This window comes from Protopterus annectens, chromosome 5.part0 (genome assembly GCF_019279795.1).
Source record: "Protopterus annectens isolate FY-2018-M chromosome 5.part0, PAN1.0, whole genome shotgun sequence".
Classification (NCBI taxonomy): Eukaryota; Metazoa; Chordata; order Ceratodontiformes; family Protopteridae; genus Protopterus; species Protopterus annectens.
The window spans coordinates 1,619,453,114-1,619,471,308 of record NC_056735.1 but is presented as its reverse complement, the minus strand read 5'-3'; the positions used below and the strand labels follow the sequence as shown (position 1 = coordinate 1,619,471,308).

General features: G+C 45.5%; 1 protein-coding gene across 3 annotated transcripts in view; it reads left to right on the top strand.

The window, feature by feature from the left end:
• CCT8 (chaperonin containing TCP1 subunit 8) overlaps positions 1-18,195 on the top strand; it is a 1,023,638-nt gene that overhangs the window by 905,063 nt on the left and 100,380 nt on the right. The window contains exon 15 of one of the 3 annotated variants that reach the window (XM_044071395.1): positions 12,632-12,730. The exons of 1 other annotated variant lie outside the window; for it this stretch is intronic. In XM_044071395.1, the coding sequence (XP_043927330.1) occupies positions 12,632-12,724 (93 nt within the window). In that variant the 3' untranslated portion in view covers positions 12,725-12,730. Of the gene's footprint in view, positions 1-12,631; positions 12,743-18,195 lie in introns of all 3 variants that reach the window. One more of the 3 variants, XM_044071396.1, reaches the window with a different exon arrangement.

Here is an 18,195-nt window from a genome sequence, read left to right as displayed (position 1 = left end):
TAGATCAAGGTTACGGTTCCACTTCCACACTTTACCAGTCAAAGAGGAATGCCAAATCTACCTCCAAATCAAAAACAGAGGCTCTACAACAGATAATGGAGTTAGCAAACATGAGAGCTGTGGAAAAAGTGCCAACAGCAGAGCAAGGAAAGGGTTCTACTCCAGACTATTCCTAGTTCCAAGAAAGGAAAAAGTTGGAGACCAATTCTCGACCTGTCCACCTTAAATACATACATCATTGTCCCAAAATTCAAAATGCTGACCCTACAGCAACTTCTTCCCATGCTGGGCAAGGAGTGTTGGCTGGTAACTCTAGATCTCAAGGAGGCATACCTGCACGTCCCCATTCGACCAATCTGCAGAAGATACCTCAGATTTCTTGCAGGATCAGAGCACTATCAATTCTCAGCATTGCCCTTTGGCTTATCTACTGCCCAGAGTATTCACAAAATGCCTGGCATCAGTAATCGCCATTGCAGACTACAGGAATTCAAATTTATCCATACCTGGACGACTGTCTGATACAAGGAGACAACAAAAGCAAGCTGACAACAGATTTACAAAGGGTCATTTACTTGCTACAAGCACTGGGATACACAGTCAATTTACAAAAGTCAAGACTGATACCATCCCAGACAAGGACTTTCCTGGGAGCGGAATTGGACACAGTAAGACAAATGGCATTCCTAACTACAGAAAAACATATAGAACTCCCTCTTTACTTCTTGGCACTAACAAAACTGAACAAGTTAACAGCAAGAAAGGTACTGCAGGCCTTGGGTTTCATGGCATCATGCATAATCTTGGTTCCATTTGCCAGACTACATATGAGAAAACTACAGTGGTACCTAAAGAGTTTATGGTCCCAACACAGACACAGCCTAGAAACGGAAATCCCACTAATACCATGCTTAAAACAGGAGTTCCTATGGTGGGCTCAGGCATGCCAGTCAAACCCAGGCCTGCCCTTTCGCAAAGGTCAAGCAAGCCAGACCATCACAACAGACGCTTCAAACCTAGGATGGGGGGCACACATGCTGGACAAATGCGTACAAGGATTGTGGACACAGGATCAACTTCACCTGCACATCAACCTAAAAGAAATGCTGGCAGTAAAACTGGCAATCCAAAAGTTCAGACCATTTCTCAAGGAGGGCCAGTTGATGATAAGGACAGACAACACCACAGTCATGTGGTACATCAACAAACAGGGAGGCACTCATTCTTACCCCCTATGCAGAATGACTTTGGAGCTGTGGACCCTGGCACTCAGCTACAACATCCAGTTACAGGCAATATTTGTACCAGGAAAAGAAAACTCTCTAGCAGATATGTTAAGCAGGACCACATCGGATGCCCACGAATGGCAGCTACACCCGGACATTTTCAAGACCATCTCGAAGAAATGGGGAATGCCTCAGATAGACCTATTCGCATCACCTCTCAATCACCAGCTCAAAAAATTCTGCACAAGGACATTCCACCCACTAGCATGGAAAGTGGACTCGCTCTCCTTCAGCTGGAAAGGCCTAACAGCATATGCATTCCCACCTCTTCCCTTGATACACAAAGTACTACTAAAAATCAAGGAAGAACGTCCAAGGATAATCCTGATAGCTCCAAACTGGCCAAGACAGCACTGGTACCCACTGCTGAGGAGCATGTCTCGAACAATATGTGGCCAATACCCTGATGCCTTTGATGCTAACTCAGAACAACTACAGCACCATGCATCCAAACCTAAAAACGCTGCAACTGACTGCATGGAACATCACATAGCAGCTGCTAATACAGAACTTTCACAAAGAGTTAAAGACATTATTCTTGAAGCACGAGGCCTTCAACAAGAAGGAACTATGCTGGAAATGGAAAAGGTTTGTCATTTGGAGTTCTGAAAGAGGAAAAGATGTATCAAACATAGATATGCCTAACATTCTGGAGTATCTGGCGAACTACTTCATTCAGGCCTGTCCTACTCCTCCATCAAGATTCATGCATCAGCTATTTCAGCAGAATACAGCTTTGATCCACCTGTTTTTCACCCTTTGCTCAGGCAGTTCCTCAGAGGAATCAAGAATGTAAAACCTCCAAGGAAACCACCATTGCCAGCTTGGGACTTAAACTTTGTGCTAGAAAAATTGACACTATCACCTTTTGAACCAGCAGCAACAGCAGACCTACAACACCTGTCATGGAAAACTGCTTTCCTACTGGCAATTACTTCAGCAAGGAGGGTTTCAGAACTACAGGCCTTAATGGCAGTGCAACCCTTCCTAATCTTCCACCAAGATAGAGTGTCCATGAGGACTAATCCTACATTTATGCCTAAGGTGGTATCCAGAGTGTCTTTAAACCAGGCAATCCACCTACCTACCTTCTTTCCCAACCCACAAAACAGAGGGAAAGAATACTGCATACCTTGGATGTACATAGACAGCTACGCTACTACTTGGACAGAACAAAAAATAGCAGAAAGACTGACCAACTTTTGTAGCCTATGCAACAGGAAGGGAAGGAAAAGCTATTTCCAAACAGACAATCTCCAAATGGATAGGAAATTGCATACGATTCTGTTACTCCTTCCATGGAAAGCCAATTCCACAGAACATAAGACCTCATTCTACAAGGGCAACAGCCACTACCACAGCCTTCTTACGAGGAGTGGCTACCAAAGACATTATTGAGGCGGCTACTTGGACCTCCGTGCATACATTTGCCAAGCATTATAATTTACCTCTATATTCCAGATCCCGAGCAGGGTTTGCCACTGCTGTACTGCAAGGGATCCTAAACACACCATAATCTACTTTTATCCTCCTCCCCTAGTTGGCTATGGTATTCTACCCAGTTGTTATGACTGCAGATGCATCCATGAAGGACATAGTACAGTTTTGTACCTACCATAAATGTAGATGTCCGAACTGGATAGCATCTGCAGTCAGGATTACCCTCCCTCCTTCCCCTCTGTGGTACTCCTAGGGTGTTTACCCTCCTAATAGCTAGCTAGTATAGTGGGGGGACTTCTTTCATGGTGTATTTGTTTGTATTTATGTACATACATGCTTATTTTTGTCTTTACCTCTATCTTTTGGAAACATTGGCATCTATCCAAAATTTTTAGCCCTCTAGAGGGCTTCTGGCATCTGGGGCAAGAAACACTGAAGAAAATGGCGTCGGCTGATGCTTTTATACCCGAAGACCAACAGAGATGACGTCGGGTGAAGTGCGACATCAGCCGAAGCCGGACCCGGACTTTGGAATCCGGCCGACTGAAGGGCTGCCTGACGACAGGACAACCCAGTTGTTATGACTGCAGATGCTATCCAGTTCGGACATCTACATTTATGGTAGGTACAAAACTGTACTTTACTACCCCTGCACGTGGTGCTGCTAGGCCTCCTCCAGCTATGTCCATTAAGGCCTTTGCCAGAGCCAAGGCAGCCAAATCAACAAAATCTGTGCCTGCCAGGCCTCCTCCTCACAGGCCCAGCACCAGCTCTCACATGCTTTCTTTGGCTGAGGATCTCATATCCTTAATCCGTGGAACCCAGCCACATCCTGACAGGGCCTCTCTCCCTCCTCCTGAAAAGAGACCTAGAGCAGAGCCCCCTGAGCCAGGATCCGCAGATGATTCTTCTGTAGACTCGGAGCATTCAGACCCTGCTGAGGCTGCTTATTCCCCCTATGAAGATTCAGATGCTGAGGACTCCATTCCTTCAGCCTCCCCACCTGAGGAATTTTCCTTTGGAGAAACCCTGCATGCTATGAGGGAACAATTTCAGTGGCAGGGCCAGGATTTCACAGATTCCAGAAAGAGACTTAGGACCTTTCTGCATTTGCCACAACATAGACCTTTAGCCATTCCCCCAGTTCTTCCTGTTGTTGATGATGCATTTAATGACGTATGCTCTGCTCCTGATTCTTTACCTCCGGCTCCTGTTAAGCCTGATAGGTACTATAGGGTCCCGGACACTCATCATCATTTTTATAAGGCCCCTGTTGCGGATCCAGAGACTATATCCCAGGGCCCTAAAGCTGTAGCAGCTACTTCTTCTAAGAACCCCCTCCCCTCTGAAAGGGAATCCAGGTCCTTAGAGAGATGGGGCAAAAAGGTTTACACCTCTGCTACTTTGTCAGCTAGAGCTTTGAACTGCCAATTCCATATGATTCAATACCAAGAGTTTATGCTTGATCAGTTGACTAAAAAGCTATCCTCTGAAGAACCTTTAGATAAAAAGTATGTTCAGGAAATGGTACATAACATAAGCAGGTTAGTAACCATTCTTTAAAATGTGGCTATGATGCACTGGAGGCTTCCTTTAGATCAGCCATGACTGGCACAGTTATTAGAAGGCATGCATGGTTGAAAGAACAGGTATTACCAGACCATGTCAAATCAAAGCTTTTGGATGCACCTATGGACAAGGTCAATTTATTTGGTTCCCCTGCGCAGCAGGTACTAAAAAAGATGGAAGAGAAAGCTAAATCTGTTCAAACAGTAAAAGATTTTCTACAAGTTCAACCCCCAAGGTTTAGCAGGAACTGGCCCTCCAAGAACTGGTCCTTTCCCGAATCCTCTAAGCCACAAAGAGGCAGAAATAGGTAGTAGAGGCAGAAACCAGTCCAGGGGTTCCTACAGGGGTCGCCAATGGCATGGCAACAACCAACGAGGCACGGATACAGCCACCACCTCTACAACAACTCAATCTCAGTGACTGGACGGTGGCACCGCCTACCAGGGAACAACTGCAAGCACCCTTGGGCGGAAAACTAGCATTATTTTCAAAAACTGGCACTGCATTACAAGAGAAAATGGATTTTGCAAACTATAGACCAAGGCTACAGGTTTCATTTCCATACTCTACCAGGAAAGAGAGGAATGCCAAACCTTCCACCAACTCAAAGGGCAGAAGCTCTACAACAAATATCTCAATTATTAAAAATGAGAGCCGTGGAAAAGGTACCACCTATGGAGCAGGAAAAGGATTCTACTCAAGGCTCTTCCTGGTACCAAGGAAACAAAACAAATGGAGGCCTATCCTAGATCTGTCCGCCTTAAACACATTCATCATTGTACCCAAATTCAAAATGCTGACCCTACAGCAGCTTCTTCCCATGCTGGGCAAGGAGTCTTGGCTGGTAACTCTAGATCTCAAGGAGGCATACCTGCACGTCCCCATAAGACCAATTTGCAGAAGATACCTCAGATTTCTTGCAGGATCAGAGCATTATCAATTCTCAGCATTGCCATTTGGCTTATCTACTGCGCCCAGAGTGTTCACGAAATGCCTGGCATCAGTTATAGCTCATTGCAGACTTCAGGGGATTCAAATCTATCCCTACCTGGACGACTGCCTGATACAAGCGGACAGCAAGAACAAACTAGCAGAAGACTTACAAAGAGTCATCCACCTGCTACAAGCTCTGGGATATACAGTCAATACAGAAAAATCAAGGCTGATTCCATCCAAAAGAATAACCTTTCTGGGTGCAGAACTGGACACATCAAAACAAATGGCATTCCTGATTCCTGACTGCAGAAAAGAAAGAACAACTTCCTCTCTACTTCTTGGCATTAACAAAGCACACTCATTTGACTGCAAGAAAAGTGTTACAAAGCCCTAGGCTTCATGGCATCCTGCATAATTCTGGTCCCTCATGCCAGGCTGCATATGAGAAAGCTACAGTGGTACCTAAATAATTTGTGGTCCCAACACAAACACAGCCTAGAAACCAAAATTCCATTGATTCCATGCCTGAAACAGGACTTCCTATGGTGGGCTCAGGCATGCCAATCAAACAAAGGATTGCCCTTCTGCAGAAGTCAACCGAGCCAAACCATCACGACAGATGCCTCAGACCTCGGCTGGGGAGCTCACATGCTGGACAAGTGCATTCAAGGTCTATGGTCTCAAGAACAGCTACATTTGCACATAAATCTTAAAGAAATGATGGCAGTGAAACTGGCAATCCAGGCATTCAGACCCCTTCTCCAAGAAGGCCAGTTGATGATAAGGACAGACAACACCACAGTTATGTGGTACATCAACAAACAAGGAGGAACACACTCATACCCTCTATGCCGGCTGGCTCTCGACCTATGGGATGTGGCTCTGAGCTACAACATTGTTACAGGCAATTTATGTACCTGGAAGGGAAAACATTCTAGCAGACATATTAAGCAGAACTACAACAGATGCCCACGAATGGATGCTGCATCCGGACATCTTCAAAACGATCACAAGAAAATGGGGGTTACCACAAATAGACTTGTTTGCATCCCCAACCAATCACCAGTTGAAGAAATTCTGCACAAGGACCTTCCACCCACTTGCTTGGAAGGTGGACTCCCTTTCTTTCAGTTGGAAAAGCCTGACGGCATATGCATTCCCACCTCTCCCTTTGATGCACAAGGTGCTTCTGAAGATCAAAGAGGAACGCCCAAGGATCATTCTGATAGCTCCAAACTGGCCAAGGCGACATTGGTACCCACTCCTGAGGAGCATGTCCAGGGAACAAATTTGGGCACTGCCCCTGATTCTTTTACTGCTGACACAGAACAACTACAGCATTCTGCATCCCAGTCTAAAGACTCTGCAGTTAACTGCATGGCACATTACCTAACAACAATTAACCAGAATTTATCCCAAAGGGTTAAAGACATAATGCTGGAGGCTCGTAGACCTTCCACAAGGAAAAATTATGCAGCAAAATGGAAAAGATACCTCATTTGGAGTACGACAGAGGCAGGATGTGACACTGGTGAACATAGCCAACATCCTGGAGTACTTGGCAGAGCTCTACCATGCAGGCCTATCCTATTCCTCCAAGATACATGCATCAGCTATTTCAGCAGAATACAACTTGGATCCTCCTGTCTTCTCGCATCCTCTGCTTAGACAGTTTCTGAGAGGAATCAAAAATGTAAAACCTCCCAGGAAACCTCCACTGCCAACATGGGATTTGAATTTTGTACTAGAAAAACTAACTTTACCTCCTTTCGAACCAGCAGCAACAGCAGAATTACAATACTTATCCTGGAAAACTGCATTCCTGCTAGCAATAACTTCAGCAAGAAGGGTTTCTGAACTACAGGCTTTGATGGCAGTGCAACCCTTCCTGATCTTCCCCAACCCACAGAACAGGGGAGAAAGGCTCCTACATACCTTGGATGTACATAGACAATTACGCTACTATCTGGACAGAACAAAAAACTATAGAAAGACTGACCAGCTTCTGGTAGCATATGCAACAGGGAAGGAAGGAAAACCAATCTCTAAACAGACAATTTCCAAATGGATAGGAAATTGCATTAGATTCTGTTACTCCTATCATGGGAAGAAAACTCCAGAGAACATCAGACCTCACTCAACAAGGGCTACAGCCACTACCACAGCTTTCTTACGAGGAGTGGCTACCAAGGACATTATAGAGGCTGCTACTTGGACCTCCGTGCATACATTTGCCAAGCATTATAACTTACCACTATACTCCAGATCCCGTGCTGGTTTCGCCACTGCTGTTTTGCAAGGGATCCTAACTACACCATAATCTTTTATCTTACCTCCTCCCCTAGTTTAGCTATGGTATTCTACCCATTTGTGAAGACTGCAGATGCATCCTTGAAGGACATAGTACAGTTTTGTACCTACCATAAATGTAGATGTCCGAGAGGTATGCATCTGCAGTCAGGATTACCCTCCCTCCTTCCCCTCTGAGGTACTCCTAGGGTATTTACCAATCTAAAGCTAGCTTGGGGGGGATCTGTTACGGTGTATTTGTTTGTATATATGTACATACATGTTTAGTTTGTGTGTTTGCTCTCTACTATTTGGAAATTTTGGCATTTATCCAAATTTAGCCTTCCTAGAGGGCACCTGGCATCTGGGGCAAGAAACACTGAGGAAAATGGCGTCGGCTGATGCCTTTATACCCGAAAACTGCCGCAATGACGTCGGGTGAAGTGCGACACCAGCCGAAGCCAGACCCAGACTTTGGAATCCGGCCGACCGAAGGGCTGCCCGACGACAGGACAACCCATTTGTGAAGACTGCAGATGCATACCTCTCGGACATCTACATTTATGGTAGGTACAAAACTGTGCTTTCTGCCCTTCGGCCTCACCACAGCCCCCGGGGGGGGGGTCACCAAATGCATGGCAGTAGTAGTTAGCTCACTTGAGACTGCAAGGGTTCTGTGTGTTTCCATATTTGGGTGACTGGCTCATTACCGCTCTGATCAAGCATCTGTTGATACCAGCAGGACATTACATTCTAAAGTCTTGTTCCAACCTAGGAATTGCTGCAAATTATGAAAAATCTCAACTGATTCCAACTCAGCGTTTAGAGTTCATAGGAGCAGTGCTAAATACGAGAGCATTCATAACTTCCCTTCCACCAGTAAGATTACAAAAAAAAAAATCAGGAAACAAGTTTGAAAGATACAACACAGCAAGAAAGTACCTGCCCAACTGGTTTTATAAGCCCTAGGTTCAGTGGCAGCATCAATAACTCTAGTTCCCTTGGCAAGATTTCACATGCAAATTCCTCAGTGGCTATGGTCAATACTTCATCCTGTGTCAGATCAGATTTTAATCACCAATGTTTGCAGAAAAAAATCTAACTTGGTGGATGCACTGGGACATTCTCCTAGGCAGCCCCTTTGTCCCACAGCAGCCCAAGGCCATAGTGACCAACACGGATGCATCCCAGATGTGGTGGGGGGGATATCTGGGCAAGACTTTCCAAGGCACTTGTTCTTGCATCGAGGCCAGTTTGCATGTCAACGTCCTGGAAATGAGAGTAATACTTTTAGTGTGGCAAGCCTTTCGAGCTGTTTTTCCTTAAGGAACTGTTGCGATTCAAACAGACTACATACTCAGCCTTGCTGTGACATCTTCACCTTGCCCCTGAACAACAAGTTCGGCAACTACTTTACCCTGACACCCCCCCCCCCATGGGGGAGTCACCCAGGAACACTCTTTTACACAATTCCCCTCCCCCCAAGACTTCTGTATACATTTCTCCATTGCCCTTAATTCCGAAGTCCCTTCAGAAAGCCCTAAAGTTGAAGAGCAGAGTAATCTTCATTGCCCCTTATTGGCCTCAACAGGTATGGTTCCCCTTTCTCTGGCCTTACCTGGTAAAAGAACCTCGGACTCTGGATCCAACTCCAGACCCTCCTGTCTCATACAGAGAATTTGATTCACCCAAGCCTCCATAACTTCAGGCTGACAGCACGGTTCCTCCAATTCCATTAATTGCCACTCAAGTTAACTTTCCTTCTCCGATATGCCGAATTTTACTAGCCGCTCATAAGCCATCCACCCATAAACTGTATACAAGTAAATAGAAGAGATTTACCTTTTGGTCCCGCAAAAGGAATATTGACTCCTTTCAGTGCCCATTGAAAAAAATTTATAATTCTTATCCTCTCTATTTTATGCAGGAGCCTCTCCTACCATTAAAATTCAGCTGGCAGCGATTTTGAACTTTCATAATAGTTTTGGGGATAATTCCCTAGCTTCTCATAAGTTATGCAAAGCTTTTTTAAAAGGAACTATTTTGTTAACCCCCCCCCCCTCCCTGTTAAAGATCGTTTCTGTTTGGGATCTTACTGTATTATTACAAACCATTGTTCAGCCTCTGTTTGAACCTTCGGCCGAATGTGACCTTAAATACTCATCTTGGAAGACCTTATTCCTTGTAGCAATAACTTCTGCCAGCAGGATTTAGAAATTCAAGCTTTATCGTACAAGCCACCATACTTGGTTTTTCATAAAGACAGAGTTGCCTTAAGGACAAATCCCTCCTTTCTTCTTAAGGTAGTATTGGACACTAATATTAATCAGACTATTAATCTTCCAGTATTCTTTCCCAGTTTTTTTAATAAAGGAGAATATGCCTTTTATTTACTGGATGTTCACTGATAGTTAAGTTTTTACCTGCACAGAGCAAATGTTTTTAGAAAATCGGACCCGTTTGTTTCTTTTTCAAGTACTAAAATTGGCAAATCAGTCAGCAAAGTAACCTTGGCCAGATGGAAAAAAGATTGCATACCCTTTATTTATGACAAAAAGAAAATTGATTTGCCTAGAGCAGTAAAGGCTCACTGTACAAGGTCTATGGCTACATTAGCAATTTTTTCAATCTTGAGCTTCCATGGATGACATTTGTGCAGCAGCAACTTTAGGCTCCTCATACCTTTATTACTCAGTACAAATTGGACCTGGTCTCCAGTGTCAGAGCATCCTTTGGTTCAGTTGTGCTCAGGAAGGTCCTTCCTTGAGTCCGCCCAAAATCTGAGGTAGCTGGGACTCTGTCATATTGGTAAACGATAAAATGAAGATTGACAACTTCCGATAAAGAAGTTATGTATTCACCATAACGTTCCATCTGAGTTGTCCATCTTCATTTATCCTTGACTTCCCTCCCTCCTTCCCCCGGCCTTTCTAATGTCCTTTGGTGAAACAGATAGGACACATACTTCCATGTTTGACTAGTTTTATATAGCAGATATGGTTTTCATCAGGCCTCCTGTTCTTTGTCTGTTTAGCTGTAATCTGCATACTCTGTCTGAGGTAGCTAGGAGAGGTGCGTTGTGGGTAGGGTTGAAGATAGTGTTTGCCTTGCTTGAGCTGTGGAAATGAGACTGGAACCGAACCCCCACTGGTCAAGGATAAATGAAGATGAACAACTCAGATGGAACATTATGGTGGGTACATAACTTTTTTCTATACTGTTACGCTTCATCATACTTGATATTTTTGCTTTTACTTTGTTCTTTTATTACTTCAAGAAAACTGTTACATAGATGATTGAGATGAAACCACCTATTTTGCAACAGCTCCATATGTTTTATCCAAATCATTACCAGTCCTAGCAAGATTTTGTTTTTGAACAAGCAGTTGAAATTCCGTTGAAGCTACAACTTCATATGCTGACTGTACTTCATATTTTGAAAAATACACGTAAGGCTGAAATGAAGCTGTACCAGAACACAATCCACACACGAGTCCAAATGGTGGTTCCCACCAGGAAGCACCACTAAATTTTAGGAACCACCATTTGGACTCTTGTGTGGATTGTTTTCTAATACAGCTTCATTTCAGCCTTAAGTGTATTTTTCATGGTGTTGGTTTCTATTTGAGTTTTTCACAATGTACTTCATACTTTGCCTGATGTCATGGTGATCCTATTCCAACTTTGTCAGAAGTTTTCTTTCTGCACTTATTTTCTATTTCAATTGTTTTCCTTTTAGTGGTAGTAACTCTTGATTGGCTTTGCTTGATGTTGGGTAAGCTTCCACTTAGGATTAAGAGTAACTGTCATGTTGTTAGCCAAAGTTGTGCATCTGTGATATCAAAGTAGTGTATTTTTCTTTATTGACAAAATCCTTTTCTTAATTAGATTTGCTATTACTTCCATCATTGTTTAGAACACTGTCCTTGGCATTTCCCTACTTCTGTTCATCCTATCCTCAGTGTTTACCTCATTCCACTTGTTTACTGTTTATGATTTTACCCATGATACCTGCCTTTTAAGACTCACTATTATGCTTACAAGCATACAACTGCAAGTCTTCCTCATTCCACAGTTGATTCCTTTATTGTCTTTAGATCCTTTCAACTTGACACAGTATTCTTCACCATTGTGTCTTAATGCCCATATTTTCCTACATTTAAAAATATTGATTCTGTAAAACATCACCTTCATTTTTAAAATCCATGCAATATGTACATAACACAGGGAATCTATGATGTAGCAAGATATCCATGGCATAATTATAACTGGTACAATTATTCAATAATTGATGCTAGTATGATTGATATTAATCACTTTATCAAATTTTAATAAAATTATTTTAAAATGGTTAAGTGTAATAAGAAGTCAACAAAATTTTTCAGTATGGATAAAAACTGTTGTGTAAACATGCAAGTAAAATACTCATCCAGTTTATAGTCCTTGGATAATTAGAAATTGCTCTTCCAGTTGGTCTACCAGTTGAGTGAAGGTATGGCATATGGATTAAAAAGCCCCTCCTAATTATTTTCTATGTTCAGCTTTCACTTAAACCAGATACATTTGTTGTGCTAAACCTGGACATAAAGTAAAACACATGCAGTGGCAGGATGTATGCAGTTGGTTTAACTGTTTTCCTCTGCTTTAAAAACACACTGTTGTTGATCCACTTGCGTAGTATTGATTTGTCAGAGTTCTCAAGATTGAAAGTAACTCCGGTGAAATGCACTGTTGGTTCTGATGCAAGTAAGCAGTAAACTGAGAAGTCACCTTGGTTCTATGGCAGGAAAGCAAAGATGTTTTAAAAAAAACTTTTTCTCATTCCCACATGCTGAGAGGCTTTTAATTTAGCCAAGAACAACTGGATTTGTTTCCTCATAAATTTTAGGGTATGTGCTAAAAAAATCTGTGTAAAATGGTGCTGTGAATCTGCTGCTAAATACAAGCTAACCATTATCAAGTTGTTGTGTAAACAATTGCAGCTTGTTAGTAGGTATGTATTGCATCAGTTGACTTAATTGCCACTTCTTGTGTCACATATGGGTGTTAATCATTGTCAGATTTCATCAAATATGTTTTCCAAGTAAAACTAAATTTATGACCTTCTTTAGATTATTGTGGCAAAACCAGCTGGCGGTCCTAAAGTCCCCAAGCAGCAAGGAGACTGGGATAAGGATGACTGGCAGGATGAACCTGAGAAGTAGTGCTTAGTAAGCTGCAAGGTCTTCAGTGAATGATGATGACCTTCCGCATGTAGCGTGTTTTACAAAACTAACATCTGTTTTCTATACAAAAACTAACTCTTTGAACAGAAGTAAGTTAGGGATGCACTCACTATTGCACAAAAGTATTAACAAAGTTTGTGCATGACCCTGTGCTATAGTTGAACTTCATTTTAGTAGTACAAATTTATTAAATATCTGGCTTGAAGCTTTCCTGTTCTGCTAGCCACAGCTTGTCAGATTTCTTAACTTTGTCTTTTTCCCACATTGCGTCCTTCTACATGATCTATCATTCACTAGGCTAGAAGGGTGCACTGATCCCCTCCTATACCACTCAATCTGAAGTAGTTTACTTCATTTGGTCTTCAACCTGTGCGTTACGGATCCGTATCGGATTCTAGCCAGCAACTTTTGCTAGCATCAGCTCCGAGCTCCAAACTCCTCCCCTTACCCATAATACACCTCCACTGCCTTCCCATCTCCAGATCTCGTTTGCCGCAATTTGCTTCACATCGTGTCTTGTCTCCAACTAGCAGGGGTTTTAAAAACTTATGTGAGTAGTTAAATTTTCTAAATTTCTTCAGATTAGTGTTAGTATAGGTCCCTTTTCTCCTCCCCTCGTTTGGTGCGTTGAGTGTAGGGATTTTTAGGTAGAGTAGTTTTTTTTTTTTTTTCCTTCTTCAGTGGTGTAGTTAGTAGCTTCCCCTCCCCCCTCAGTGTTCTCTGTAGCAAGTGTGGTGAGTGAGTGTGTGTGTGTATGTTTATTGTTTAGAAGGATCTCGCCAGTTTTTTTTTTTTTTTTAAGGCTGTCTTTCTGTTATTGTTTAGGATGGCTGAAAAGCTGGTTTTCAAGCGCTGCACAGAGTGTCTCCATAAGCTATCCCCAGCAGATGGTCACACTCTGTGTGTTTTATGCTTGGGTATGGCCCACCTGAGTGTGGAGTGTAGCATTTGTGTGGGCTTCAACCCCCGCGCCTAAAGGATAGGAAGGCCAAGTTGGCCCTGAAAGGTCTTCTTCCTCCTCCTGACTTTCTTTCCTCGTCTTCGGCCACAGCAGCTGCTGTGGCCACCTCTCCCTCCGGCTTCTCCTCCCTCCCAGGCTGGGACTCAACCTCCTGTACCAAAGCCTGTGGTAGCAGAGCAGAAGAGAGGTAGAGAAAGGGAGAGAGAGTTGAAGACTAGGGAAAAGAGGAAGAGGTCCCCGGACCGCTCTTCTCCCAGTAAAACTCCACGGACCCGTGACTCCCCTCAGCTCCGATCTCAGAGGTTCTCCCCGGAGCCGGAGGACACATGTCCAGCCTCGGTGCCCCAACCCACCAGGTCTGAGTCCGTGGCCTCGTTATGGTCGACCCGCTCCTCGTCAGATATGGATCTGGATAAGATAAGGAGCTTTATCCATACACAGATCCAGATGGGGGTCTTGCCAGCCCCCCTTCCCTCTGGAGTGGGTAGCTCACTTCCTGTTTCACCCCATCTCTCCTTCTCCGATCCGACTCGGCTTTGGAGTACTCTGATCCAAAGTTGGCTTTGGTCAAGGGGTCGGCGCCGACGGTACCTGCTTCCTCGACGTCGACAGCTGCCTGGAGCGTTTCGGATCTGAGCCGCTCTTGGAGCCTGAGCTTGTGTGTCGGATCCGAGAGAGTGGAACCTTTTTCATCAGCTCCGACATAGTCGGGCAAGGTTCCCTCCCTTGGAGCTCCGTCCACCTTGGGCCCGACTCTGATTATCTCATCGGACCCGGGAAAACCCAACCACCTTATTTGTTTGTCAGGAGGTTCACTCTCCTTCGGCGTTCGATGTGGTAGAAAGGGTTCTCTCAGTCAGATCGAGATCCGTGACTGCCCCCTTGGACTCCTCCCGGACCCCCTCGGCTCTGTCTACTGTCCCCATTGTCTTACCAGAGGGGACAGTCCATGCTCGAAGATCCCCAGACTGTTCCCCCTGAGGAACCAAATGGCTTGCGAGTGCCCCCCGGAGAGCCCCATTGTAGATGTGCCTCGCAAGCATATGTGCAAGAGGAGGCACTTGAACTCCCCCGAGTCCCTCACCGAGGGCACGGATTTAGATGATGAAGAAGGTTTCCCAAGGTCACCTCCCAAGGATGTCTCCTTTGGAGACATCATGGAGATCCTGCGCCAGCAGGGAAGGTTGGTCTGCCCCCAAACCTTCTTTTGATGAGTCTATGTTCCTGGAGGCTTTAGGCACAGGCCTGTCTACTTCCTGGGTGTCCCTTCCCATGGATCCTTTGGTGGATTTGGAAGGAAACGGACACCATGGAGCCTATCCTAAAGCGACCCGATAAAATACTAAGCCCCCTACCCCAATTGATAGGCCATCCTGGAATAAGGGCTCCTCCATGGACGCCACGGTGGTAGCAGCAGCCACTAAGAAGGAACTTGCCCAGGAGAGTTCCTCGATCCACCCTCCTTACCGAGAGTCGCGGATGATGGACTGTCTAGGGAAGCGGGTGTATGCTTCCGCTACCTTTTCGATCAGGACGCTGAATTATTTGGCCCATGTCACTAGACTCCAACGCAGCCTAGTAAAGGAGCTGGAGGAGTCTTCCCCCAAGTCCATGTCGCAGGAGGACAAGGCTTCGTTCTCCGTGAGGATGACCACTTTAAAAGCGGTATCTAACACATCCATGCAACTCCTCTCCCATGCTGCGGAAGCAGCGGCTAGGGCGGCTGGGTCCAGCGTGTCCATGAGGTGCAACTCCTGGCTTAGGTTATGTCAATTTTCCAAACCCTTCAAGGAGTTGTTTGCCAATGCCACTTATGACAGCTCTGCACTCTTCGGTAAGACCATCAAGGAGACATTAGTCCACAGTGAGACGGACTGGAAGGCACTGTCTGCTGTCAGGATCCGCTTCTCTAACCCACAAAGGTCCTTTTCTCGGAACCAGTGAGGGCAAAAGATGTGGTTCCGGAAGTCTGTGTTCCCGGGACACTCGGGGCTCTTTTTCCCCCAGAGGCAGAGGTGGATAGAATGGACACCGGCCCAGAGGCAGAGGGGGTCCACAGAACTTCGGGTCTCAAGAACCTTTCTCTGACAGACCCGGGCAGCAACCCTGAGGGGTTGCCCGACTGCACTACTCTGGAGGCAGTCGGGGGACGATTGTCCTTGCACCCAGCGGCATGGGAGTCCATAACAACGGACCGCTGGGTGCTTCAAATCATGTCCAGAGGATACTCTATCCCCTTCATGGGTTCCCCCATATCTCCCAGACACCTCCTGGATGTACCACCCATGCAAAGGGAGGCAGCAGCACAGGAAATTTCCAAGCTGCTAGTAAAAAGAGCCATTGAAACTGTCCACCGAGATCAGTCCGGATCGGGCTTCTACTCCAGGTTCTTTTTGGTGCCAAAGAACATGTGGGACTTGAGGCCCATTCTGGACCTCTCTACCCTGAACCTGTCAGTTGCCAAAGAGAAGTTCCGGATGGTCCCGTTACAGTCCATTATGTCATACCTGCAAGAGAGTGACTGGATGTGCTTGTTAGACCTCTAGAATGCTTATTGTCATATAAAAATGCACAGGAGCTCCAGGAGGTTCCTCCGCTTCCGGCTAGGAGTCAATCATTACCAATTTCGAGCCCCACCCTTTGGTCTCATCACAGCCCCCAGGTTGTTTACCAAAGTGATGGCATTCGTAGCGGCTCACCTGAGGCTTCAGGAGATTCAGGTTTATCCATACATGGACGATTAGCGCCTCACTGCTCCCACCAGGTGTCTGCTTTCCCAAACCAGGGATTATTTCCTGACATTTGCCCTGCGTTTGGGAATCACAATCGACACATTCATATCTCTGCAAGATCCTGTACAGGTGATATACTACGTTGGTGCCAGGATAGATACTCTTCAGTGCAAAATGTTCCTGACCTCGGAGGGAGTTTAGAACCTGATGATGCATGTCTCCCTGATCTACCGTTCTCATCTTCCAATGGCGGAATCGGTGTTGAGGGCCCTCGGCTCAGTGGCGACGACCATAACTCTTCTCCCATGTGCTCGGTTACACATGAGGATTCTACAGTGGACTCTAGCGGTTCAGTGGTACCTGTTGGAACCGCCGTTGACTTATCCTATTCAACTCAGACGAGTGTGTCGGTCATGTGGTGGATGAGCTCTCCGGACATTTTGGAGGGCAACCCTTTGTTCCAGCCCCGGCCCAAACCACAGTGACCACGGATGCCTCCCAACTCAGGTAGGAGGCATTGTTCGGGTAGAACAGTCCAAGGCCTGTGGTCCCTCATAAGAGACCAGCTTGCATATAAATGTCCTACAGATAAGGGTGGTCCTTCTAGCATTGCAGGCCCTTCATACCTTTCTTCCTCTGGGAACGATTGCTATTCACTCAGACAACATGTCAGTGCTCTGGTATATCAACAAAGAGGGAGGGGACCAGGTCTTTACCCCCTGTGTCAAGAGGCCATGAGTGTGTGGGAATGGGCGATCTCCATCAGTCGCTTTCTCATCGCAATGCACATTCCGGGACAGTCTAACATTCTAATGCACAGGCTAAGTCGGACCATTCTGATGCCTTACGAGTGGTCTCTGAATCTGTCAGTAGTGGAACAGATCTTCAGCGAGTGGGGGTCAGCCTTGTTGCAATCTCTTCACATCTCCTTCCAACACAAAGTGCAGCACGTTTTTCGCTCTGAACCCCCTGCTGGGGTAGTCTCCCAGAGATGCTCTAGTTCATGCTTGGCCTCCGGGTCTTCTGTATGCTTACCTGCCAGTACCTCTCATCCCGAGGTTTCTGCAGAAATCTCGTCGACTGGGGAGCAAAGTGATCCTCATTGCCCCATCCTGGCCTCGCCAGGTATGGTTTCCCTTCCTTTGGTCTCACCTTCTGGATCCACCTTGGATCCTAGATCCCATTCAGGATTTAATTTGACACCCTTCGGGGGTGCCTCATCCAAGTCTGGACAGCCTGAAGCTTACGGCTTGGCTGCTCCAGTTCCCGTGATTGCTAGGACTCCCGGACTATCCTCTTCAGTTAGATCTATTTTGGTAACTGCTCATAAGTCTTCGACTAGGAAGGTTTATCGCAGCAAGTGGAAATTTTTCTTTCTGGGCCTCTCAAAGGAGTTTAGATAATTTCATGGCTCCTATTTCTGCCAGTCTTGATTTTTGTAGCTGATATTTTCCATCACAGAGCTAGATGATGTCCTTCATGGATGCATCTGCAGTCATAACAACTGGGTTGTCCTGTCGTCAGGCAGCCCTTCAGTCGGCCGGATTCCAAAGTCCGGGTCCGGCTTCGGCTGATGTCGCACTTCACCCGACGTCATCTCTGTTGGTCTTCGGGTATAAAAGCATCAGCCGACGCTATTTTCCTCAGTCTTTCTTGCCACGTGGCGCCCGAAGCAGAAGCTGTTCGCAAGTGCCGGTCGGTCGGATCCAGAGATTACTTCTACCGAATACTACTTCGAAGACTTCTAAAGCTAAGTA